Raw genomic sequence first — 25,623 nt, 5'->3', positions numbered from 1 at the left:
CTACCGCGAGGGGGCGATCTCTCCCCGGTCCTGATGCCAGTCACTCAAGGCGCGCACTCCCTTTGCGTCTCGGGCTCGCGCGCGTTGCCGCGGCACCGGAAGTGACTGAGCTTGCAAGTTCCCCTGTCTCTTCAGGGGAAACTGAGGCCGGCTTGTTCGGGAGAGACGGCGCGAGCAGTCAGCCAGGTAGGCCGGCAGCCAGGTAGGCCGGCCCGGGTCCGCGGCGCGGAACTCGGCCGCGAAGAGCTCTTGCGTCTGGAAGCTACCGGGCCGATGAAGGGGGATGTGGCCCCCCACGGCTCGCGGGGCTCGCAGGTGAGAGCGCCGCCTCCCCTGTGCGTGACAGCCGTTGCGCCCAATAGGAGCCTTCGCCGTCCCGCTTCCGTGCCGGCTGGGCTCGCTGATTGGCTGCGCTGGGGCGGACCGCCGGGGGCGAGGCCCCTCCTCTCAGAAAGGTCTAGGGGGCGCCCCCGGGGGAGGGCGGTTGCCTAGCAACGGGGCGGTGGCTCGGCGGGTACCCGGCCTAGTGAGCGCGAGAAGCCGCTAGGCCGCAGCCGGCCCACCCTGGGCTCTGGAGAGGTGCAGCCCCCGGCCCCGGAGCCCTCCCGGGGGCGCCAGAAAGCCACTTTGGGCCTGTCCCCAGGAAAACGTGGTCTCAGCTGTGGGGCCGTCGAGCAGGCCTCGACCCCTCTTCCTGACCTGAGGAGAGGCCCAGCGCCTCACCCTCACCCGGTCTTTGTGCAGGGCGCCGGCGGCCATTGTGTCCGGGCGGGGAATGGAGGACCCGGCAATCCCCAACTGCCACGTTCTGGGCCTTTGGGGAATTCAGAGCAAACCAGCGGCATTTGTTGGGGGTCTCCGGCCTTCAACCTCCCAGACAGGCCTGGGAGTGGCCTTCCCAAAGTCAGATTGCAGATCTGAGGCAGTTTCCCCCTCCCTGCGTCCCTCACTGAAACCTTGAACCCCATTGAGAAGTCCCTTTAGAGTTTCGGACGCCTCCACCTCACCCTGGGCTGGTGCTTAAATAGAAAAAAGAAAAACAAAAACCAACTAAATCCATACCAGCCACCTCCGGGAGAGTACTCCTGGCTCCCAGTAGGAGGCGGAGAGCCAAGGGGCGTGCAAGAGAGAGGGGGCTGGGCTCCCGGGTGGCAGGAGGCCGCGGCTGCGGAGCGGCCGCCCTCGATCCGGGCGATGGAGGAGGAAGCAAGCGAGGGGGCTGGTTCCTGAGCTTCGCAATTCCTGTGTCGCCTTCTGGGCTCCCAGCCTGCCGGGTCGCATGATCCCTCCGGCCGGAGCTGGTTTTTTTGCCAGCCGCCGCGAGGCCGGCTGAGTTACCGGCATCCCCGCAGCCACCTCCTCTCTCGACCTGTGATACAAAAGATCTTCCGGGGGCTGCACCTGCCTGCCTTTGCCTAAGGCGGATTTGAATGTAGGTGGTGCGGGGGAGCGGGAGTGGGGCGGGGGGGACTGCCCAGGGAGTGACTTTCCGAGGAAGGCATTTCGGAGAAGACGGGGGTAGAAAAGGCTGGTGGGAGATTCAGAGTCCACTGGTGCTTTCGATTTGACTTAATTGAAGTATCTTGGAACCTAGACCCAGACCTTCGTAAGACCCACAAAGAAACCAGTTCTGGTACCTGGAGGGGGAATGGAATTTTTAGGGTAAATGGCATGCATATTAATTATTTTTTTTTCCTGAAGCTCTTTCTCTCCCCTCAGAATCTTATCTTGGCTTTGGATCTTAGAAGAGAATCACTAACCAGAGACGAGACTCAGTGAGTGAGCAGGTGTTTTGGACAATGGACTGGTTGAGCCCATCCCTATTATAAAAATGTCTCAGAGCAACCGGGAGCTGGTGGTTGACTTTCTCTCCTACAAGCTTTCCCAGAAAGGATACAGCTGGAGTCAGTTTAGTGATGTGGAAGAGAACAGGACTGAGGCCCCAGAAGGGACTGAATCGGAGATGGAGACCCCCAGTGCCATCAATGGCAACCCATCCTGGCACCTGGCGGACAGCCCCGCGGTGAATGGAGCCACTGGCCACAGCAGCAGTTTGGATGCCCGGGAGGTGATCCCCATGGCAGCAGTAAAGCAAGCGCTGAGGGAGGCAGGCGACGAGTTTGAACTGCGGTACCGGCGGGCATTCAGTGACCTGACATCCCAGCTCCACATCACCCCAGGGACAGCATATCAGAGCTTTGAACAGGTAGTGAATGAACTCTTCCGGGATGGGGTAAACTGGGGTCGCATTGTGGCCTTTTTCTCCTTCGGCGGGGCACTGTGCGTGGAAAGCGTAGACAAGGAGATGCAGGTATTGGTGAGTCGGATCGCAGCTTGGATGGCCACTTACCTGAATGACCACCTAGAGCCTTGGATCCAGGAGAACGGCGGCTGGGTAAGAACCAAGCCCCTTGTGTGTCCCTTTTCTTTGGCCTCTGGTCAGAGATCCCCAACAGCCCTTCTTCTGTATCTCTTTCTGTTGTGTTGGGTGATTGTTGGAGACGTTGATAGTTGAGGAAACCTGACTGGCCTCATTTCACCACAAGAGGTTAACTCCTTGGAAATACAAATGACCCTGTGCTTCAGAGATCAGGCATCTTTCACCCTGGTCACCCCCATGACTCCACTATTCCATACTTGTGTTCCAGTTTCTCAGCAAAGAAAACTGTAGCCTATGTGTTCATTAAGTCCCAAACCTGTGAGGGTAGGAAGTTAGTTCGGTGTTTCCCTTACCTTATACAATGGTTCACACACAAAGGGATGATGAGTATAATGCCTGGAGAAGATGATGAGCATCAATGACCCACAGACCTCTCCATCTGTTCCCCCCAAGGGGTCTCAGTCCTATCCTGGGCTTCTCTCCCCCAAATCGAGTTCCCTTTATTTCAAAGTTTGCGTGTATGGCACTCTCCTCTCAGACTAGGGCATGGCCATAGGCAGGAGTTCCCACTGGGTTGAATGGCTGAGAATTGTCAGATTTTGGGGCAGTGTAGGCTGTGCAGATTGTGTTTGCACTGCGCCCCCTAAGTTCATTTCCCCCAAAGTGTGCGACTTTCTGCATGGTTGCCTTGTTTGTGGAGCACTTGCTGTGTCACACATTAAGCCAGGGGACTTTGCACCTCATTGCCTGGGGTCGGTTGGGGAGCTCCAGCTGCTCTGCCTGTTACTTTCCGGCCAGAGCCCAGGGGCCTCTTCAAGCAGTGTTTGCTGGCAAAGCAAGAACCTAGTCTTTGGGGCTCTGTGGGACATTGAGATTTAGTAACAGACTTCGCATGCAGGTATAAGTTCCAGTTCTGTCATGTAACTAGCTGTGTGACCTTGGACAGGCTGGGTTACTTTCTTGAGGCTTAATTTCTTTCACTAAAAAATGTGGCAAGCTCTCCTTGCCTTACAGAGTATTGTAAATCTTGGCGATAATGTGAGCACAGTGACTGACACCAGCAAATTCCCTTTCCAGGGAGGGAGAGTTCTCCTGCCCATCACTGAGCCAGGATGAGATGGTGGTGAAAGCTTCTTTACCAGTGGTCACTGTAGGCAAGTTTTGCTCTTCAGTGAATTCAGTCCTGTTTTCTTGCTTATCTCCCTACCTAGCGGAGGTGCAGGGTTTATGAGAGATGTTCTATCCCCTCAGAGTATGCAGAAAAGCAACAAGCTGTGGAAAATAAGTCATCCATTGAAGGAGCTGAGGTGGAAGGGGACATGCACCATGGACTCAGGAATGTCAAGAATGCAACTGTCTATAGGCTGGGCCTAGGGTGTGGCAGGCACTTCACTTTACCACTGAGCAAGAGACCTCCTGAGTTTGCCCTGGAACCCCACCCCCTCTCTCATTTTGCATTTCTTTGCAATTTCAACTCGTCTGTGCCAGCTCTTGTAAAAGGCAAGGGGGTCAAGTCAATAGAGGTCAGATAACTGGGGTGGGGTCAGGGGAGGTAAAGGTGGTGGGTTCTCTTGAGCTAGCTGACTAGACTTGAAAGCCATTCTGTAAATGAACTCTCTAGGGGGATAAATGATTAAATAGTTCCTGTTGGTTTGTGCAGTGACCTCCTCTGTTCCCTCCTGCTTTGATTCTCTTTTGGGGCAAATATTTGTTCAGCTGATTACAGGAGGGACAGGATTCCAGTACTGCAGACACACCCTCTGAGGCATCTCCAAGTAGGGATTGAGGCTGCTTGCCCACTTTGCCTGACTATTGTCTTTGGCCAGTGGTCCTAATACCAGGTGGGTTGTTGCCAGCTATAAACAAAAGGCAGTCTGGGAGAGGTGCCTGGTCTGCTAGCCAGCCTCTGCAGAAGGCTACCCCTACCAGAGAATTGCCAGCTGCCCAGTGGTGCATATGAAAGAGGTCTTAGACACAGCAACTCTGGGTAAGTTTATTAGATCTCCATGGGGTTGAAATTCCATCTTCCATCTCTTTGCTTAAGAATCATCAGAGCCCGTTGGACAACATACCACATGTCACTTCCTCTTGGTGAACAGAGGGGATGTGTGTGGAAGAGCCAGTTATATCAGAACCATTTCTGAGCACACATTCTCTCCCTAAGGCCAGGGAGTAAAGAACATTTGACTCAGGATCCTTTGAGCCTGGGTAGAAGGTACCCGCCCCCTTCCTCTCAGGTATTATCCTGTTCCAAGCTGCACCGACTGGCTACTGTGGTGGCATCGGGTAATTATCCTGGAGACTGCGGCTGGGAGATCCTTAAGGGTAGGACTTATGGGCTATTCTACTCAGGGCTATGTTCTAAATTTAGCATCCCTACAGGAAAGGGGAAGGAAATTAGTCTTTATTGAGTACCTGTTAAGTACTAGGCACTGTGTTAGGTCCTCTACTTATGCAACCAATGTTTCTTGAGCATCTACTGTGAAGCTAGCAGTGTACTAGGTGCTGGCCATAAGCCACACATGGTACCTTCCTTCATGGAAACGGCATACTGTTTCATATATTCTACAGTAACCTTCCAAGGAAGGTGAGTTTATTCCCAGTTTACACATGAAGGTCTTTGTGCCTAAGTGACTGACCCCAGGTATCCCTCAGCCAGTTAAGTGTCTGAATGAGAATTTACACCAAGGTTGGCATAATTCTAAAGCCAACACTTTTCATCCTATCAGGTTGTCCAGGGAGTAATAAAGTGACCTAGACATGCTGGCCCAGAAAGCCAGAGATGCTGTTGGGCCAAGCAAACCATGCCTGTGAAGGTGCTCACTCTGGACTGATAACTGGCTTTGTTCAGGTAGCTATGGGAAGGATAGTTGGCAGTAGCAGGTTCCCAGAGGCGTGTTGGTAGCCTCAGATTCTGGCACTGGTAAAACTCAGACATGGCAGGTTTCAAGTGGGCATCAGGGTTTTGCCCAGAGTGAGCTGCTTATTAATTTATTCTTTTTTTTTTTTTTTTTTTTTTGAGACGGAGTCTCGCTCTTGTTGCCTAGGCTGGAGTGCAGTGGCGCGATCTCAGCTCACTGCAGCCTCTGCCTCCTGGGTTCAAGTGATTCTCCTGCCTCAGCCTCCCGAGTAGCTGGGATTACAGGCATGCGCCACCACACCTGGCTAATTTTGTATTTTTAGTAGAGACGGGGTTTCTCCATGTTGGTCAAGCTGGTTTCAAACTCCCAACCTCAGGTGATCCGCCTGCCTCAGCCTCCCAAAATGTTGGGATTACAGGCATGAACCACCGTGCCTGGCCCCGGCCAATTTTTTCATTGTTAAAACCCTCTCAGGCCCTGCCAATAGATGACAGCGGTGTGCGTGTGGGGAGAAGGTGGCCTGCCCCAGGTATCTCTACTTAGTGGTGGAGTGATGCTTCAAGGACTGAAAGTGTAGACCCTTAGCCAGATTACTGCCTGCCTGGAGTCACCTGATGAAATGCTGAACCTGTTCGGCTGTCTTGTCCATCTGTCTCTCCCGCCTGTAAAATGGAATAATGATAGCCAGCTGCCATAGCTTGACTCGAGTAAAGGATCTAGCACAAAAGCCCTTCTCCTGCCATAATTGTAGGGTGGAAACCCTTTAATGAATGGGCAGCTTCCCTCAGAGAACTGACTCTTCCCCCTAGAGTTTCTCCTTAAGAAACAAAGTCCCCGTGATACTTACCTGGAATGTTGTATACATGACCTTCCCCGAAGGGACACAAGTGTTTCTGGTGCTTTCCAATGGGAATGTGGGAAGGGACCCAGGTGGGCCTTGCCACTTTGGGATTGCTGTCCCTGAAGAAATCCTTTAGCCTGATAGAAACATAATTGTTGGGAGCAATGAACTGTGTTGGGGGAGAAAACATAACTTGACCTTTCTTAAGCTGTATGGCTCAGTGGTCTGAGTTTCTGTAGATCTCTTATTGCCTAATCTGGCTTCTTCAGATGGATGTATGCTTAGTTGAAGCACCTGAGCTCTCTTTGCAGATAGTGGCAGTTCTGTGGTTTTCTTGGGGAAACCCCATTAGAAACCCCAAATGTGGAAATTTTTAGTAATCTCATTTGGGTCCCAAAATTAAGTAGAAGTGTCTCAGGGGCTCCCCCTTGAAACACCTACTTCTTCTGAGTGTACATTTGAGGTTGCTCTTCAAATTCTGTTACCATCACAGGGTTTTCCAGACTTCCTAGGAATAATTTCCCCAGTAGCCCCACGGAGCCCTTTAGCTTCTGTCGAAAATTACCCGGGTATTTTTTCAGGGGGCTCCAATGGAACCTGGAGGGTTTTCTTGACTTTTGTATGGGTGTCCCCAGATTTGTTTGGGCTGCATGAAGCAGCAGTTGTTATCTCTGTCCCTTCCCCCAGCAGATATCTGTCCTGAGGCCAGTGGGCTTGAGCGTCCTCCTCTGTGTCCAGTCTCCCTGGTTTTGCCAGTGCCCTCAGCCTTCCATCATGGGGCTTTCTTTAAGCAACTGTGGTTTTGCCTGAGTTTAATGTGGATAGACATAGGGGTAATTCCCAGTGTACTGCTTTTCTATGGAAGTATAATCTCCTACTGCCTTAATTAAGCAGAGGCCCTGTCCCCACCCAACCTCCAACCTAATTCCACAGAGTCCTCCCTAAGGACTCCCTCTTTTTTCTTTGAAGGAGTCACTCTACTCCTGGATCCTCTTCTCTTCTGCCCCTCTATCCGACAGTCTGTCTTCCTTGTTCCCAGTTGGCAGACCTGAGTCAGGCAATCCCACTGGGTCTTTTTGTTTAGCCTGGGGAAGAGAAGACCCAGGAGAATATCACCAGCTTCAGATATCTGAAGGAAGAGGGACTGAGTCTTTTTTTATTGGTATAGTACCTGGCAAAACTTGGATAAATGAAAAGAAGTTAACAGTTGGTAGAGCTTAAATTATGTGCAGAGAAGACATTTCTAACAGATTTACTCTGTCCTAGATTTAGGAGCTCCTCAGGGTGGAGGCCACATCTTGTCCATGCTTGTTTCCTCAGCACTGAGCAGAGGCCTTGGGCATAGCAGATACCTAATGAAAGAGAAACCCACTAAATTTCTGAAGAAACAGACCCTTGTCAAGCCAGAATAACAATAATGGGAGTGGCTATTTGCCTAATAATTCATTCATTGAGTCAAACAATGTTTATTGAGCTCCTACTGTGTACCAGGCAGTCTTAGATACTGGGAGTATGGCAGTAAACAAAAGTAAGCAAAACTAAGTTTCTGTCCTCATGGAGCTCACATTCCAATGAGGAGTGACAGGCAATAAATATATAATTACATGTTTATATCAGATGATTGTACATGCTATGAAGAAAATAAAGCAGGTTGGGGCATAGGGCATGTCTAGCAAGGGAGGGTGGGGCTGCAGTTTTAAAAGAGTGATCAAAGAAGGTGTAAGAGAGAAAAAAATGGCTTTCCTCTACCCTTCTAGGTCCTTTGGCTGGGCTGAGAATTAAATTGACATAGACAGATTAACTGGAGGAAAAATAATTAATTACATAGTTGTACACAGGAATCCTACAAAATATGAGGCTCAAAGAAGGGTCAGATAATTGAAGCTTATATAGCATCCTGAGCTACAGAAAAGAATATGGGACTTGGGACTTCTGTTAGGGGCTTGAGTGGCAGCAACCCAAGTTATGGCAGAGTGAGGGAAAGAATTGGTGGTGGCGTGTGTCTGTGGTCCCAGCTACTGTTGAGGGGGTGTACTGAGGTGGGAGGATCACTTGAGCCTGGGAGGTGGAGGTTGCAGTGAGCCGAGATCACGCCACTGCACTCCAACCTGGGTGACAGAGCAAGACCCTGTCTCAAAAAATAAAAATAAAAAGTCTCTCTGGTAATAAAATTTGTCTGGAGCAGCCCTCTTCCTAATACAGATACCTTTACTAGTGTAGATTTCCTTTTTAGACGTGAATTTCTTTTACAAAAGGACAGCTTTTCAGAGCTACTCTTATGTCTGCAGTTTCTCAGAATAACCAGTTCAAAATATGCCAAAGAAGTATATTTTTGGGGTGGCATATTCTGTTTTCCTACAGTCATATTTTGGGATGGCATGTCCTGAGTCCCAACAAAAGTATTACCTAAATTTATTTGAGCCAAGCGCTAAATGAGGTAAGGCGGTGGATGATGTAGGTACCCTACAGCAAAGGGTGTTTAAAGCAGAGGGAATGGACTCAGGAGGGAGCATGCTTGACATTTTCAAGGATGAGCACGAAGGTCAATGTGGCTGGAGAAGAAACAGCAAAGGGGAAAAGGGTAGAAGGTGGGGAGGGAATGGTTGAGGAGGAGGATGGAGAAGTAGGTGGGGGCCAGATCGCATACAGCATTACAGACCATGATGAGGATTTGGCTTTGGTGGAATGGTCTGTATTCCTTTTTTTTTTTTGAGACAGAGTCTTTCTCTGTCTCCCAGACTGGAGTGCAGTGGCACGATCTCTGCTCACTGCAAGCTGCGCCTCCTGGGTTCACGCCATTCTCCTGCCTCAGCCTCCCAAGTAGCTGGGACTGCAGGCGCCCGCCACCACACCCGGCTAATTTTTGGTATTTTTAGTAGACGGGGTTTCACCGTGTTAGTCAGGATGGTCTCGATCTCCTGACCTCGTGATCCGCCCGCCTCAGCCTCCTAAAGTGCTGGAATTACAGGCGTGAGCCACCGTCCCAGGCCTGGTCTGTATTCTTAAGGGTGGCAACAGGGAGCCCAGTGAAGAGGCTGGTGCAATTGCCAGGTGAAAAAGAATAGTGGCTTGGACCTAGAGGTGGAGGTGTAGTGAGAGGGGGACTGGAGAATAAGACCAGGCTTGCACATGGTATATTGATGGGTCCAGCCATCCTGGAAACCATATTTTTCAACTATTTGGAGGTCCTAGAATCAAAGTTAAGTAAGATAGATGTTCTTTGGGAATAGTTCTCTCCAAATGTGATATCCTGATGAATGGTCCTCTTCCACTCCAACAGTATTTCTGTCTGAGTAAATGAAATTTGTCTGAGTTCAGTTCCCAACTCATCCGTGTCTACCTATGCAAGCTCCTTTTACCTCTCTGAATCTTGGGACAAATAATAATACCTGCCTCACAGGGGGCGATGGTAAAGACACAGTGAGGTATACCTGAGATGCATAAAGCCTGGAGCCATGTTGGTATCATTATTCTTATTATCTTTCCACAGAACGCATGTCAGAGACCCATTCACGGAATCTTGAGCATCCACTCTCCTTTTTCTAAATACCATAGTGACCCATCAGCACATCTCAGAGCAGGCCCTTGCAGCATTTCTGTTGTAGTAGGAGTTCCACAGTGTTTGTGTGCAATGGTGGTGTAAGCACTGGTCTTGGAGTTGGAATCCCAGTTCTACTCTCAGTCTTACCTTGGCCAAGTCACTTCACCGCCAGTCCCCAGTTTCCCTTTATGCAAGATGGAGGGTTTGAAGTAGGCAATAAAGGAATGCTGGTTCTCTCTATCCTTAGGCCTTGTGGCGGATTCCACCATTACGGCATATTTCACATTAGTTATATTTTAAAATGGCTCTCTCCTGTTGACAGATATGTCAGCACCTTAACTAAACCCAGTGTCAAGGCAGGCTAGTTTATCACTGAGCCCACAATAGTGGTACCCTATATTTATGTAACACCTTACAGCTTCCAAAGCACTTTCAGATCCATCTTGCCTTTTTGATCCTTATAACCACCCAGAGAGGTGAGCAGGAAGGATGACATCTCCGTTTCAAAGGAGAGAAATCAGGTGAGAAAGATGAATTGACTTGCCCAAGGTTACATCAGGAGGAAGTGGCAGTTTTTGGACTTTCAAATTGGAACTTGACTACTAGCTTGCTGTGTGACCTTGGGCAAGTCTTTTAACTTGTAAATGGCTATAATAATGCCACCTTTTTCTGAAGATTGGGTGAATTAATTCATTCTTTTAAGGCTTTCATATCATCCTAGGGCTCTTCACTCACATCATCTGGCTTCTCTTTTTTTACATATTGATTTTTGAAATTGTGGTTTTGTATAAAGAAACTGCCTTTGGGACCGTCTGCTATTTGGTTTCATCCCTGATGAGACTCTCGGGCCAAGCTTGAGCCTTACAGCGAACTCTGAGCCACACAGCTTTTTGGGCAGCCTCCGGTGCTCCCCTCGGAACTGGAGGTTTTTCTCCAGCTCTTCAGGAAATGCCATTGCGATGACTTCCATGGACTGCTTCCTGTCCCAGCCCTGCCGGCAAGAGTGTGGAAACTGGAAAGCAATGTCCCTAGAGGTCCGCCCCTCAAAAACTACTTTTTTTGGACGTGTCCCTGCCTTTCCTCTTGTCCATTACTTTCTTTGCTCCCTACCCTTTCCTCCTTCACCTGGCTTCTCCCTCCAGCTGTGATCATCCCTTCAAGATTTAGAAAATGCCTTTCTACTTGGTTCTGCCAGGCCATTACCCCCTACCCTAGGCTAGGCTGTGAGGGAGGTCAGTTAGAATTCCTAGGTTCTCTCCTTGGCTCCATCATGCATTAGCAGTTTCAGTCCTGGACTTCCCCTGGAGATGCATTAAACCTGTTGCTTACGGTGCCCTGTGTCATCCATTAACCCTGAGTTCCCCTAGGAGTTTCCACCCCACCCCTGCATAGGATGGGATTCTTAAGAGATAACTTGAGGTTTGGCACATATAAATCCTGCCTCTTGGAAATTGATGATAAAGGGTGGAGTGAAACAGAGCCTGCCTTCCCCTCCCCCAGTCGCCTTTGAGGAGGAAGCTAGAAGGTTGAAAACCTTGTTGGACAATCATCTGAGGAATGGGAGCTAGCCTGGGAGGGGATTGGAACGCACTCAACTATGCCTCAGATCCTTTGTTCCTCTCTTGAAAGGGAAACATTCCCCTCCCTCCTCCCTGGCCACACACACATACACACGTGCCTTTGTTCCCCCGAGTCAGGCAGGGATAGGAACATAGTGTCCCTTCCAAGGAGCCTGACTCGCTTCCCTAGAGGCTGGCCTCCTGGTCAGTGGGACTGGGATATTTGCTCAGGAGCCCCCAGCCTCGTGTCCTTTCCATAGAGTCTTCGAGGCTAAAAACTTGCCTACAAACAGCTGCTGAGACTTCTCTGTAATTATTTCATGGGACACCCATGTCCCAGGATAAACAGTCCCTCCCTCTTACTCCAGTTGGTGATTAATATTATTGTTAACATTATTATTAATAGTATCTAACACTTATTGAGTGCTTACTCTATGCCAGCCATTGGTCAAAGTGCTTTACATGTATTAATAGATTTCATTCTCACAGCAGCACTCTGAAGTAGGTTCTTTTATCCCTGTTTCACACATGAGGAAACTGAGGTACAGAGAGGTTAAGCAATTTATGCAAAGTAGCACAGTTAGTAAGAGGCAAAGCCTGGGAGGGTAGCTTCCAACCTCCCCCTTTTAAACACTCCACTGTGTTCCCTCGTCCAGTGCGCTATTGTCTAGGTGACTGCTGGCATTAATCCAGTGCTCACTATGTGACAGCCTTTAGTGACACTGTCTCTGTTACTATCCCAACAACCTTATCATTATAGGCACTGAGATTTGGGAGGGCTTATAGTTAGCCAGAGGCAGAGTCAGCATTTGAAACCAGGTCTCTCTTACTCTGAAGCCTGTCCTTTTTATCTCCAGTCCTTAAAAATCTTGCAAAGTAGGTGTTGTTACCTTCATTTTATGGTTGAGAAAATTGAGGCTCAGAGAAAAGTGATACACCCAGAGCTTCACAGGCTAGTACCAAGAAGAGCTGGGATTCACACTCTACTGTCTTAGTAGGCTGTATTGTCATGATTATTCTTTTTATGTGCATGATAATACTTTCAATTTACCAAGCTCCTTTTATAAGTTATTTCCCAGTGAAGTAGGAGAGGTGGGTATGTTCAGCCCTGTTTCCAGAGGGGAAACTAAGATAAGGGGTCTTGTCCCACAGTAAATGGCAGCATCAGACTTAGAATTCATGTTCTGGCTTTTAACACAGTATTATCAATACTGTCTGCCTCTCCTAAAGCTGGATGTGTGGCTTGGAGCTGTCCTTGGAGTTTCATTTCTTTTGTTAAATCAGCAAATATTGACAAATGCTTTGTAATGTGCTAAATGCTAGTGATACTGTGGATATTGTGGTAACTGAAACTGAGTCCCATCCCTCAATGGTCTGTTTCCATACTCCACACCTTGGGTCCTGCTGGTGTCCCTCTGCCATCTGAATCAGTCTACATGTGCCATCCATCCTTCTCCTCAGCTGCCAGACACACCAGGCAAGATTCATTATAGTTGATATGTATTAATCACCTTCAACACATACACAGACAAAACTCTGGCCTCACATTTGAGACAGCTTGACTCCTTGCTGGTGGCATAACACAAAGCAAATCAGCTTCAAATTCTCATCCATAAGCCTGAGAGAATAATGCCAAGCCACCAGAGTAAGTAAGGCATGAATGAGAAAGTGAAATGTAAGTGTGTTTTTTGGCAATAATAACAGATACTATGGGTTGAGTAGTTACTTGCTCTGTGCCAGGTGCTGTGTTTATCCCCTCAATATAATCATCTTACTTGGTTCTCACAAATGCTCTCCTGTGAAGATGGAGAATCTAGGGTTCAGAGAGGCTCCCTAATGTGTCCACAGTAACAGATCTTCTAAGAGGCAGAGCTGGGTCTTATACTCAGATGTGTCTGATGCAAAAGACTATAAGCGTCATTGCTTCTTACAAGCCCAGACTGGCTTATTTTACCCTGACTACCTGGCTCAGGGCCCGCGGTTGGGTGAGGACTCAGCCAGGGCCTGCTCAATGAACGTGAAGGGTTGTTATTATTAGATACAGGTTAGGCTACAAAAAAAGTTTCTGCCCCTAAGGAAGCAAACTCATTTGAAGCAGTAGGAATAGACCCCAAACACTTGGTGAATGGCTTGAGGCAAACTGTGCCAAACCTGTAAACACCAAAAGTGGAAGAAGTTGAGCCCACCTGACTGCATTGCTGGGCCCTGGGCCTCTGCCAAATGGGCCAGCTTCCACCATCAGCTACCCAGTTGATTACTGGGCCCAGAGGCCTCCACCCTCAGCCTGTATCATCAACCTGCACCCTTTCCCTAGCCAACTGCATTGCCAATCCAGACTGTCTTCTGCATCAACAGTGGAAAGGGTTAGGAAGGAGAGAGGTCACTGACAGCTTAAATAATCATAGCTTTCTCAGCACCGTAGCTTTGTACAATTTCCACTGAGGCCTCAGTTTCCCGGTCTGTAAATGGAGATAATACTAATCTCTTAATGAAGATGATAGTAATCTCTTCCTTATAGGCTTGCTGTTTTTCCTCTGCCTGTATCACTCATCCTATGGATCTGATCAGGGCTCTCTCTCTTCTTATCATTCAGGTATCAACTCAGATATCACCTCCCTAGAGGTCACCATGTTTACATGTTTACCATCTGTCTCCTGTAGTAAAACATAAGCTCTCAGAGTACACGGGCTTTATCCTGTCTTTCATCCCCAGCATCTAGCAGAGTGCTTGGTACATAGGAGGCACTTAGCAAATATTTGTTGAATAAGTGACTGTGTAGACCACCTCACACAGTGTCTGATATACTCAGTCAATGTTAGGCATTGTTATGTCTTAGGAAGATGTGGACCATGATGGGTTTAAATAGGTGAAAAGAATGTAACAAGAGCAGGCTGTGGCTGGGCGTGGTGGCTCGCACCTGTAACCTCAGTACTTTGGGAGACTGAGGCAGGTGGATCACTTGAGATCAGGAGTTCGAGGCTGGCCTGGCCAATATGACAAAACCTTGTCTCTTCTTTTTTTTTTTTTTTTTTTGAGATGGAGTCTTGCTCTTGCTCAGTTGCCCAGGCTGGAGTGCAGTGGCACGATCTCGGCTCACTGCAAGCTCCGCCTCCCAGGTTCACGCCATTCTCCTGCCTCAGCCTCCCGGGTAGCTGGGACTACAGGTGCCCGCCACCACGCCCAGCTAATTTTTTTTGTATTTTTAGTAGAGACGTGGTTTCACCGTGTTAGGCAGGATGGTCTCGATCTCCTGACCTCGTGATCCACCCGCCTCAGCCTCCCAAAGTGCTGGGATTACAGGCATGAGCCACCGCACCCGGCTCGTCTCTTCTAAAAATACAAAAATTAGCAGGGCGTGGTGGCAGGCACCTGTAATCCCAGCTACTTGGGAGGCTGAGTCAGGAGAATCACTTGAGGCCGGGAAATGGAGGTTGCAGTGAGCTGAAATCATGCCATTGCACTCCAGCTTGGGCGACAGAGGGAGACTCTGCCACACACACACACACCAAAAAGATCAGGCTAGTTACACACGCGTGCACGTGCGCACACACACACACGAGCAGGCCAGACGGGTAAGAACCACCCAGACAGAACTGGAGGGTGGAGTATGTATGAAGCATTTGAGAGATGAGGAGGCAGACTGGCTAGAGCCGAAGATGGTCTGTGTCAGCAATAAAGTTGGTCAGGGAAGAAACCAGGTGGCTGATGACAGAGGCCTCTGGACAGAGGGATGGTTGATGGTAGAGGTGGGCCTAATGGGGAGAGGCCCAGAGCACCTGTGGGATGCAGTTAGGTCTCAGTAACCCCTAAGAAAAAGAATCTCTTGCCAGCCAGGGCTCAGCAGGCAGAGCTGCAGGGAGAGAAAAGCCAGAGGCACCTGCAACCTGCAGATCAGGTAAGCTGTCCTGGTTGTTATTTTGGGACTCAGGGCCAGGTGCAGATTCAAAGGATTGATTGAAGCCTTTTGGCAACTCTGGCCTCAGCAGGGTAAACATCACCTGTCTCCTGCCACCTGCAGTGACAATGCCAGGAAGGGTACCCTAGGTAGGCCCAAAGGGGCCTAACTTTCTTGCTGCCCTGGTGGAGCAAGAAATATCTTCTAGGAGAGGCCAATCCTTCCCTGCCCCACAGCTCCTTCTCTGCAAAGCTCAGGTGGCAATCAGGTACCTCCTGCCCAAGAGGCCCCCATGGTTCTGGCCTAAGGAAGGCAGGGCGGGGCATTGGGAGCCGTTGACAGCTGGGCTCAGCTGGGGGGAGGGGTCAGTTTGGGAGCAGGTGCAGATTTCAGGGAGGGTGGGGCCTAAAGGGAAGTAGGGATCTTGGTAGGCTGCAAAATTTTCCTCCCCATCCCCCAGCCACAGCTGGCTTCTCCAGGAACCTGATGACCTAGTTACAATGCTTAGAAATTGTCAGCTTAGCTTGCAGTTCAGGGCTTTGCCAGTCTCTCCTCTCTGAGGCTTCTTGGGTCCAAAAGGTACCTTGGCATTTCCCCAAGGGGGTTCCATGTGAATGACATACACTGTATCACATGTACAGGCTTCTTGCCCAGGGGAGGAAAGAGCCAGTGAGGCTGCTGCTTCTTCCCTTGTGTGTGCCCCCCAACCCCAGGGAGAAAATACTCCCATGCCCTTGCCCCCTTCTGTTTCTCTCTAGAGAGTTGGTGAGTGACAAATGGGAAGTCACAAACTTCTTCCCTTGAGGGTCAACAAAGAGGGCCAGACCCTTGTTGCCCTAAGGATAGATTGAGCACACCTAACCATTCTTTCCTTACCTCCCTATCTCAGTGTGATGTTAAAACCTGATGGAAAGAGGTTAGGAAGACTCTTCTGGGGGCTCTGGAGGCCCCCCACTCTCTCAGGCAGCAGCTGCTCCTGGTATTCCTGGTGTCTGCCTTGCCTCCTTGGGAGAAATTCCATCGTTGTTAAGAGTCAGGTACGAAATTTGACAAACTGTTGTTGAATTGGTGAGTCTCACTTGCTTAATAGTTATCCTTGGCAAATACTTAATCTTTCCCAGCCTTAGTTTCCTCATGTATGGAAAAGAGGTAACAATATACAGTGCTTTTCTTTTTTCCTTTTTTTTTTTTTTTGAGACAGAGTTTCGCTCTTGTTGCCCAGGCTGGAGTGCAATGGTGCCACCTCGGCTCACCACAACCTTTGCCTCCCAGGTTCAAGTGATTCTTCTGCCTCAGCCTCCCGAGTAGCTGGGATTACAGGCATGCGCCACCACGCCCAGCTAATTTTGTTTTTTTAGTAGAGACGGGGTTTCTCCATGTTGATCAGGCTGGTCTCGAACTCCTGACCTCAGGTGATCTGTCCGCCTCAGCCTCCCAAACTGCTAGGATTACAGGTGTGAACCACCATGCCCGGCCTACAGCGCTTTTCTTGAAACACTCTTGAGAGCATGAAAATAGTTGAAAAGATACATGGAGCACTTACCAAGGAGCCCAACATATAGTAATTACTTAGTATAACAAGCTACTATTATTACTGTTATTGTCACATTGCAATCACTGGTAAACAAATTGTTGTCATTGCTATTGGATCTACTCTCCAGGAGTGAACTTTCAGGCTGACAGAATATGTGGATATCTTTGGACCAAGAGTTTAGAGATTTTAAGGTACCTGAAGCTTGGGGCCTTGGCTCACAACCTTGTCCCCTACCTCCTCTACAAGGCCCAAGTCATACCTTGTACACAGTAGAGGTTTGGCCAGTGTTGTTGACTAGACGTTTGGCAATGGGGCATATTTTGTTTTATCTTCCCAGGGTCCTCCTTGTTTGTTGACTGAGTGGAAGACATAATGAGTTAAGTATTTAAAGTGGGAAGGAGCATGCCTGGCACACAGTAGGTGCTTGACACGGGTTTGAATGATTAAACATGGCATTGTGGGAACTCTGGAGTTTTTCCAGGATGGCCCCACTCACTCCTTGTTTGCTCTATGGCCTCAAGCCTCTTGCCCAAGCTCTGCCTGTTGCCTCATATGTTGAAGAAAGATAACACCCGCCTTGCCTCCCTCATGGGCTAGCAGGGAGGCCCAAAGAGATGATAGATGAAAAAGCACTTTGAGAACTATAAATATTTGGTCTTGTTGCTACTCCTTGACTAAAGTCACAGCCATAGCTGTGTCATTCATTCATTCATTGAGTCAGTCAACAAGCATTTTTTGAGTAGAAGCAATATCTTATCACTTAACTGGCTTCATGAATTTGGACAAGTTACTTCCCTCTGTAAACCTGAAGATCTGTAAAGTGGAAGTAATACTCATTTCAGAGGGTTGTTGGGAGAAAGACTAAACGAGGTGCTCTGAGCTTACTGAGGATAAAAACTATGTCTTATTCACTCTTAACAGCTACTGCTGGGCCTAGTACTTGGTGGCTGAGTGTTTAGTGACTGGATTAACAAACATTCCTAATAATTAATGGTACATGTAAAGTGCACTTACACATTGCCTAGTGCAGAGTAAAAGCTCAGCAAATGCTGAGTCTTTCCCTTTTCTCTATGAGGCTTGAGGTGCCTTGATTTAGCCATGGGTTGCCTTCTGCAGTCAAAGTAACAGGCAAGGCCAGACTCTGAATATGACTCAGATGGGAAGTAGAAGTGAGTATTAATGCCTGGCTCCAGGTTGTCCTTACCTGCCTAGGCTGGACTTCAGTGCAGGAGTTCTGAACTATCGAGGATCAGTGCTGCTTAAACATAAAATCCAGTGTACTATGGTTCTCACCCCATGCTTATCTCTGATCCAGAACAACTGCCTCTTGTTCTACCCACTCTCCATCTGCTACTCAGAAGAATTTCCCCTTGCTCACAGCACCCACGTTCAGTTGGAGCCCTAGGGGTTACCATGTCAGGGAAGTCCCAGGGAGTCACTCAGAAATAGCCTTTGGGGCAAGGTCCAGAGAAGGAGCCCAATTCTAAGGCTCAGTGTCTCCTGGGACTGGGTCAAGCAGCAGGTGCATACATGAGACCCAGGGCTGGTGGCTGAGTGATGAAACTGAGAGATGTGTAGGGCCAGACAAGAAGTCAACCTAGAGGAAACTGCCTGCTTGTTCATGCAGGTGTTTGGACACCTGGGGGAACTTTCTGGGTCTGATTTAGTGGTGCTAGTGTAGGTTCCATATTAGTATCCCAAGCCCCAGTGAGGGAAACCTTTGGGACTCCCAAGCAAAGCCCGTAGTTGGCACCCAGCACCTTTAAACCCTTCTCAGATCCCTTTAGGGTGAAAGAGAGGCCCCCTCCTCTGGGTTCTACAGCATCTACAGCTGGAAACTCCAGGGACAATGACATAATAACCATAGCTCCCTTTATAAAGTCTCTGCTGTGTGTTAGGCACTGTGCTGGGGCTCTTTATGAAAAGGAGATCATTTTGTTAATTGGAAGTATGGGCTCTGGAATCAGACAGAGTTGAGTTTGAATCTGGTCTCTATTACATATCAGCTGTTAGATTTTTGGTGCATTCCTTTCCATTTCTGAGCCTCAGTCCCCCTATCTGAAAAATGGGGATAATAATAATACTTCATAGGGTTTTTGTAAGGATTTAAGAGCCTTTTGTAAGAATGTATGTAAGATCATATGGTGCAGGTATTAAGGTAATTTTAGTAATATTTAACAATGAGCACTTGCACTTAAGTGTTTTATATGAGATAGTTCATTGAATTCTCAAAATAGTACCACTCAGGTAGGTTCTCTTATTATTCCTATAGAGAAGTTAAGAAAGTTGTTCAAAGATGCACAGCGAGTAAGTGGTAAAACCATGATTTGAACCCAGGTAGTCTGGCTCCAAAGCCAACTTGTCCTACCTGGATAAGGAAGGCCCTAGTAAATGTTGCTGTTATAACTATTGTATCCAGCATTGTAGTTGTCTGTAGTTTTTGGTCTATCCACTGAATTCTGAGCTCAGTGAAGACTAGAAACCCATTTAATCACCTTGCACCCCCAGAGACCAACATAATACTCATAGAACTCATTAATATTTGCTTAATGGCTGAGAATATGCTCTTTCTTTAGTAATCAATCAGTAACTCTTTATCGACCATTTCCTGTAGGCTAGCTTTGAACTAAATCCTAGGAGGAATGCAAAGTACAGCTATGCCTGTGTAAACGGAAGATTGGGTGTGTGCGTTGGGGGGGTGCATTCCAGAGAGCACTGTGTCATTGGCAGAAACTTCCACACAGGAGGCAGAAACAATACAGGTGGTTTGAGGATGTTTTCCAAAATGGGATTCCCACCCCTCCCTGAGGGAGTCACTTCCTCCATCTCCTGCAGAACAAGGTGACACAGATTCCCTACTCCGGCCAAGGGCAAGGAACCACTCTAAGCTCTTCAGTCACTCTAATCCAGAAACTGTGTCTTTATGGCTCAGGCAACCAGTTCATGGCAGCCTAGAATGACAGGGAAAAAGCTGGGAAGGGACCTTAGAAAATCACTCTTGCCCAATACTCCAGCCAAAGTGGTCTTTTAACAACCAAGTTCAGGCCGGGCGCGGTGGCTCATGCCTGTAATCTCAGCACTTTGGGAGGCCGAGGTGGGTGGATCATCAGGTTGGGAGTTCAAGACCAGCCTGGCCAAGGTGGTGGAAACCCCGTCTCTGCTAAAAATACAAAAATTAGCCGGGTGTGGTGCACGCCTGTAATCCCAGCTACTCAGGAGGCTGAGGCAGAAGAATCGCTTGAACCTGGGAGGCATAGGTTGCAGTGAGCTGAGATCGCGCCACTGCACTCCAGCCTAGGTGACAGAGCGAGACTCCGTCTCAAAAAAAAAAAAAAAAAGGTTTAGGGCCGGGTGCAGTGGCTCATGCCTGTAATCCCAGCACTTTGGGAGGCCAAGCCGAGGGGATCAACTGAGGTCAGGAGTTTGATACCAGCCTGACCAATATGGCGAAACCCCGTCTCTCCTAAAATTACAAAAATTAGCCAGGTGTGGTGGCATGGGCCTATAGTCCCGGCTACTTGGGAGGCTGAGGCAGGAGAATCGCTTGAACCTGGGAGGCAGAGGTTGCAATGAGCCAAGATCGCACCACTGCACTCCAGCCTGGGTGACAGAGCAATACTCGTCTCAAAAAAAAAAAAAAAAAAACAAGTTCAGGGCTGGGCTCAGTGGCTCATGCCTATAATCCCAGCACTTTGGGAGGCCAAGACAGGCAAATCACCTGAGATCAGGAGTTCCAGACCAGCCTGGCCAACACGGTGAAACCCCATCTCTACTGAAAATTTAAAAATTAGCTGGGTGTGGTGGTGCATGACTGTATTCTCAGCTACTCGGGAGGCTGAGGCAGGAGAATCACTTGAACCCAGGAGGCGGAGGTTGCAGTGAACCGAGATTGCACCACTGCACGCCAGCCTGGGCAACAGAGTGAGACTCTTGTCTCAAAAAAAAAAAAAAAAAACAACCACCAAGTTCAGGCCAGGCATGGTGGCTCACACCTGTAATCCAGCATTTTGGGAGGCCAAGGCAGGTGGATCACCTGAGGTCAGGAGTTCGAGACCAGCCTGGCCAACATGATGCAACCCCGTCTCTACTAAAAATACAAAAAATTAGCCAGGAGCAGTGGCTCACATCTGTAATCCCAGCACATTGGGACGCCAAGGCGGGTGATCACCTGAGGTAATGAGTTCGAGACCAGCCTGACCAACGTGGTAAAACCCCATCTCTACTAAAAATACAAAATTAGCCGGGCATGGTGGCTCATGCCTGTGATGCCAGCTACCTGGGAGGCTGAGACAGGAGAATCACTTGAACCCAGGAGGTGGAGGTTGCAGTGAGCCAAGATTGCACCATTGCACTCCAGCCTGGGCAACAAGAGCGAAACTCTGTCTCAAAAAATTTAATAAAATAAAAACCAAGTTCAGATCTTATTGCATTTTTGTTTACAACCCTCCAAGTGGTCTTCCACTGTAGTTAGAATAAAACCCAGACTTTTTTTTTTTTTTTTTGAGATGGAGTCTTGCCCTGTCGCCCAGGCTGGAGTGCAGTGTCATTTCGGCTCACTGCAACCTCCGCCTCCCGGGTTCAAGCGGTTCTCCTGCCTCAACCTCCTGAGTAGCTGGGATTAAAGGTGCCCACTGGCCGGGCACGATGGCTCACCCCTGTAATCCCAGCACTTTGGGAGGCTGAGGCGGGTGGATCACCTGAGGTTGGGGGTTCGAGACCAGCCTGACCAACATGGAGAAACCCATCTCTACTAAAAATACAAAATTAGCCAGGCTTGGTGGCACATGCCTGTAATCTCAGCTACTCAGGAGGCTGAGGCAGGAGAATCACTTGAACCTGGGAGGCGGAGGTTATGTTGAGCCAAGATCGCACCATTGCACTCCACCCTGGGCAACAAGAGCAAAACTCCATCTCAAAAAATAAAAATAAAAAAATAAAGGCACCTGCCATCACGCCCAGCTAATTTTTGTATTTTTAGTAGAGATGGGGTTTCACCATGATGTCCAGGCTGGTCTCAAACTCCTGACCTCGTGATCTGCCCACCTCAGCCTCCCAAAGTGCTGGGATTACAGGTGTGATCCACTGCACCCAGCAAAACCCAGACTTCTTACCAACTTCTGAGGCCTGTGTGATCTGGTCCTGGCTGCCCCTCCATCATTCTGTCTCTCCCTTACTCCACTCAAGCCGCATGGGTTCCTTGCTGCTCCTGGATCCTGGCATAACTTCTTCCTGCCCAAGGGCCTTTGTAGTTGCTCTTTTCTCTGCCTGAAATGTTCTGCCCCTAGTATTTCCTTTCTGAGGCCTACATTTGGTTCAGCTTGCTGGTCACCTCCTCTGAGAGACTTTCCTTGACCTTCAGTTTAAAGTAGCCATGCTATTTCTAAATCCCTCTCCAGTCTTCTTGTAGTTTTGTCATAGCAACAACCTCTACCTGGAATTTTCTTTTTGTTTGTGTACCTGTTTTTGTCTGTCTCTTCTATTAGAATATAAGCCCCATGATTATAGGGCGTTTGGTTTGTTCATCATTGTATCTCCAGTGTCTGCAGCTGTTCTTTGCAGGTAGTAAACATTCAGTGAATACTTTTTGAATAAATTATTAAACAAATGAACAAAACCTAAGACATGAAAAAACTGAGGCCCAGAGAAGAGAAGCTAATGAGAATTAATAGTGTTCTTTCATCCTACTTTTGAATGCTCATTAAGTGCCAAGCACTGTATTCAGTGATTTACATGCATTATTTTTGCCACTTATTCTTAATTGTTATAATGAGTTGTTTGGAACATCATTTTTTATATATACCACTGTACCACTTAAAAGAAAACTGGACCAATCTTATTTTTTATTGGAACCTTGCTCTGTTTTACAAAGAGTTGGAAGCAACTTAGGAAAATTCATACAACCAAAAGGTTAATGTAGCTAAGGGAGTCGGGTGAAAGGAAAATATGGGTAAGAAGACAAGCCAAAAGTAAAATTAGTTCACACAAATGTATGTTACAAAAGTCCTTTGAACTGAGCAGTTTTTCTGCCATTCTTTATAACCAAATATTGCCCAGATTCATTTAAAATGATGGTTTTTTAAAAATCTAATTACAGGCCGGGCGTGGTGGCTCACGCCTGTAATCCCAGCACTTTGGGAGGGCAAGGTGGGCAGATCATGAGGTCAGGAGATCAAGACCGTCTTGGCCAACATGGTGAAACCCTGTCTCTACTAAAATACAAAAAATTAGCCAGGTGTGGTGGCGCGTGCCTGTAATCCCAGCTACTCAGGAGGCTGAGGCAGGAGAATCGCTTGAACCCAGGAGGCGGAGGTTGCAGTGAGCTGAGATCACACCACTGCACTCTGGCCTGGCGACAGAGCAAGACTCCGTCTCCAAAAAAAAAAAATCTAATTACATAGATGACCTTGGGATTGTCCCAGACTGCACCTAATAGTCTAGGATTTGCTGGCTCCCTTCCTGCCTCATCAGCTGGGCTCCTGGATTGAGGCAACACGATCTCCTCTTTTTGCCAAAGGGGCTGGTCCAGCAGGGAGGAGCCTAGACCCCTCTCCAGTCCTCTCTGGACCTAGCTAACTTTGTTTCAAGGAGTCTTTTCTGTAGAAGGTTTATTAATTGAGATATTGCCATTGGAAACCCAGTTCTGCTCTCAAGATACTTCCAGTTGAATTAGAGAGAAAAGACATAATATACATGAAAGGAGATCTTGTAAAAGCCAACAATAAATGCTAAATGCCAAATGAGGGAAGGACTTCACAGAAGAGGTGAGGTTTACACCGAGCCTTACCACAAAGCAGGGAAAAGAGGGGCTGTAGCTCCCAGTAGGAGAGTCAACGTGGGTTAAGATTTGCAGGCTGAGACCAACTCTCAAGAAGAGACCCGTGGGCAGTGGCAGTCAAATTTTAGGCATATGTGGAGGGGTCTCTTTCATTAGGTAATAAAGCCAAAAAGGTCAGCTAGAACCAGGTTTGTAGGATCTTCAAGTGCCAGGGGGAGGATTCCAAGGCCCTCCTTGGCAGCCCTGGTATCCCAATAGATAGGTCGTGCCCAGGGACTAATGCCCATGCTGGCCACTGGTTGGGCTGCTGATTCCCAGATGGCAATGGCAGCTTCTGAAATGGGAGCCAGAGCCTTCAACTAATAGTGAGGGGAGGAGTTAAGTGTGGGGCCATTGTCAGTTTAGCTTTTGGCCATCCCAGGTGCTATTCATTTGGCGATTCGGCAAATGTTTATTGAGCACCAACTATGTGCCAGGCCCTGTGCTACGTGCTGAAGATGCTAAGATAAACAAGATAAGGTCAAGGACATTGCTCTTGTAGAACTCTTACTTTAATGGGAGAGACAGCTAGCCTGAGAAACAAACAAGATTATTTCAGGGATTGGGTTAAATGCTGTACAGAAAATGAAACTGAGTAATGGAATATCTAGGGAAGCAACTATATGCATGGGCCAACTCAGTTACTCAGCTTTGACACTGTTGGGTCTAGTTGGTACCTTTGTTTCCTTTTGTGTTATAGATGGAGGTGATCTTTCAAATCTCCTCTGCAGAGATCCAATGGGATAATGGTGACTACCATTTATTGAGCACCTAGCCCATGTCAGGTACTCTACATGCATTTTCTCATTTAATTCCCTCACCTAGACTGTGTGGTAAATGGTCCATTAGCCCTACTTTCTTTTCCAGTAAAGAAACTAAGGTTTGGATAAGTGAAGTTGCATGCCAGGGTCCTGCAGCTTTACATGGTGAATCCTGGATTTGGACCTAGATTGGGCTGGCTCTAAAGCCAGGCTTCTTTCCCCTGCTCCACTCTTGGAATAAATGAAGGATTGTTGGTTCAGGATGTGCAGAAAGCTGCTTAGCAAAAGGAGAGTTGGAGAAGCATCTTGGTTTGAGGGTCTTGAAGGACACCTACTGTACTCCCAGCTGAGAGGACTCTTTCTCCTCATCTTCAGGAGGATGCCTCCAGAGCCTGGGGTTACTGTAGGCCTTTGCCAGAGGCATGTTCGGACTTAGCCAGCTGAGTATCCCCTGTTTCCTGCTTTTACCATCTCAGCTGCTGGTCAGGAGGTTTGGGAAGGTGACATCATCTAGCTGAATCAGCTGCTGCTTCTAGATACATTACTGGAACTGAAAGTCATTACCCCTTCCTTCCTGCTCTGCAAGTCTCTTCAGAATGAGGCTGGAGTATGGGTGTTCCACCTGTCTGCAGGGTCATGACTGGAATGGTACTTGCTGCTTTTAAAGAGCTAAAAGGTTTTTAAAAGCTTGCTCATGGAAAAAGCTTTCCTCAAGGCTTCTCAAGCTAAGGGAACAGAGCGTCCTTGAGAGGCAGGAGGATTCACAGGAAGGCCCTCCCCGACTCCCTCTTGTCCACCTACATTTAGCCATATGACCCTTCTGATCTCCTTTGCCTAAGTCCGAGGCTTAGGCCTAGCACTGCAGGATGGGTAAACAAAACGTTATTTGTGGACTTTTTGGCCTTAAGACTTTTAGAGTCTGGTCAAGGGGACAAAAAAAAACTGCTTACATTTCAGAGCAGACCAGCCACCACACTATTGGAGATATATTGGAGATCTCCCCTTGACTCACTAATTGAAAAGCAAAAAAGGGCAGGTGTGGTGGCTCATGCCTGTAATCTGAGCACTTTAGGAGGCTGAGGCAGGCAGATTGCTTGAGCTTAGGAGTTTGAGACCAGCCTGGGCAACATGGCGAAACTCTGTCTCTACAAAAAAATACAAAAATTAGCCGGGTGTGGTGTTTTGCACCTGTATTCCCAGCTACTCGGGAGGCTGAGATGGGAGAAACACTTGAGTCCAGGAGGTCAAGGTTGCAGTGAGCCATGTTCACACCACTATACCCCAGCCTAGGTGACAAAGCGAGACCGTCTCCAAAAAAAAAAAAGAAGGAAAATCGACTGGGTCCAGTAGCTCATGCCTGTAATCCCAAAACTTTGGGAGTCTGAGGTGGGAGGATCACTTGAGCCCAGGAATTCAACATCAGCCTGAGCAGTACAG

At 48.2% G+C, this 25,623-nt stretch overlaps 1 protein-coding gene and 1 long non-coding RNA gene across 31 annotated transcripts in view; one reads left to right on the top strand and one right to left on the bottom strand.

The window, feature by feature from the left end:
• Window positions 1–31: 31 nt before the first annotated feature.
• Window positions 32–25,623, top strand: part of BCL2L1 (BCL2 like 1) — a 60,332-nt gene continuing 34,740 nt past the window's right edge. For 7 of the 30 annotated variants that reach the window (XR_010154189.1, XR_001712181.4, XR_010154184.1 and 4 more), the window contains exons 1-2: window positions 492–1,432; window positions 1,702–2,395. Coding sequence is in view for 18 of the 30 variants with exons in the window: in XM_003316898.6 (XP_003316946.1) it covers window positions 1,832–2,395 (564 nt within the window). In the remaining 12 variants the exon portion in view is untranslated. Of the gene's footprint in view, window positions 316–478; window positions 1,634–1,701; window positions 2,396–25,623 lie in introns of those variants that run through there. The other 23 variants (XR_010154190.1, XR_008541188.2, XR_010154187.1 and 20 more) reach the window with 15 other exon arrangements.
• Window positions 7,218–25,623, bottom strand: part of LOC134809162 (uncharacterized) — a 42,462-nt gene continuing 24,056 nt past the window's right edge. The window contains exon 3 of the long non-coding RNA XR_010154194.1: window positions 7,218–7,434. This is a non-coding gene — a long non-coding RNA (uncharacterized LOC134809162). The remainder of the gene's footprint in view (window positions 7,435–25,623) is intronic.

The sequence above is a fragment of the Pan troglodytes genome, chromosome 21 (assembly GCF_028858775.2).
Source record: "Pan troglodytes isolate AG18354 chromosome 21, NHGRI_mPanTro3-v2.0_pri, whole genome shotgun sequence".
Taxonomy (NCBI): Eukaryota; Metazoa; Chordata; class Mammalia; order Primates; family Hominidae; genus Pan; species Pan troglodytes.
Note: the sequence above shows the minus strand (reverse complement) of the source record. Positions and strands in the feature narration are given on the sequence as shown.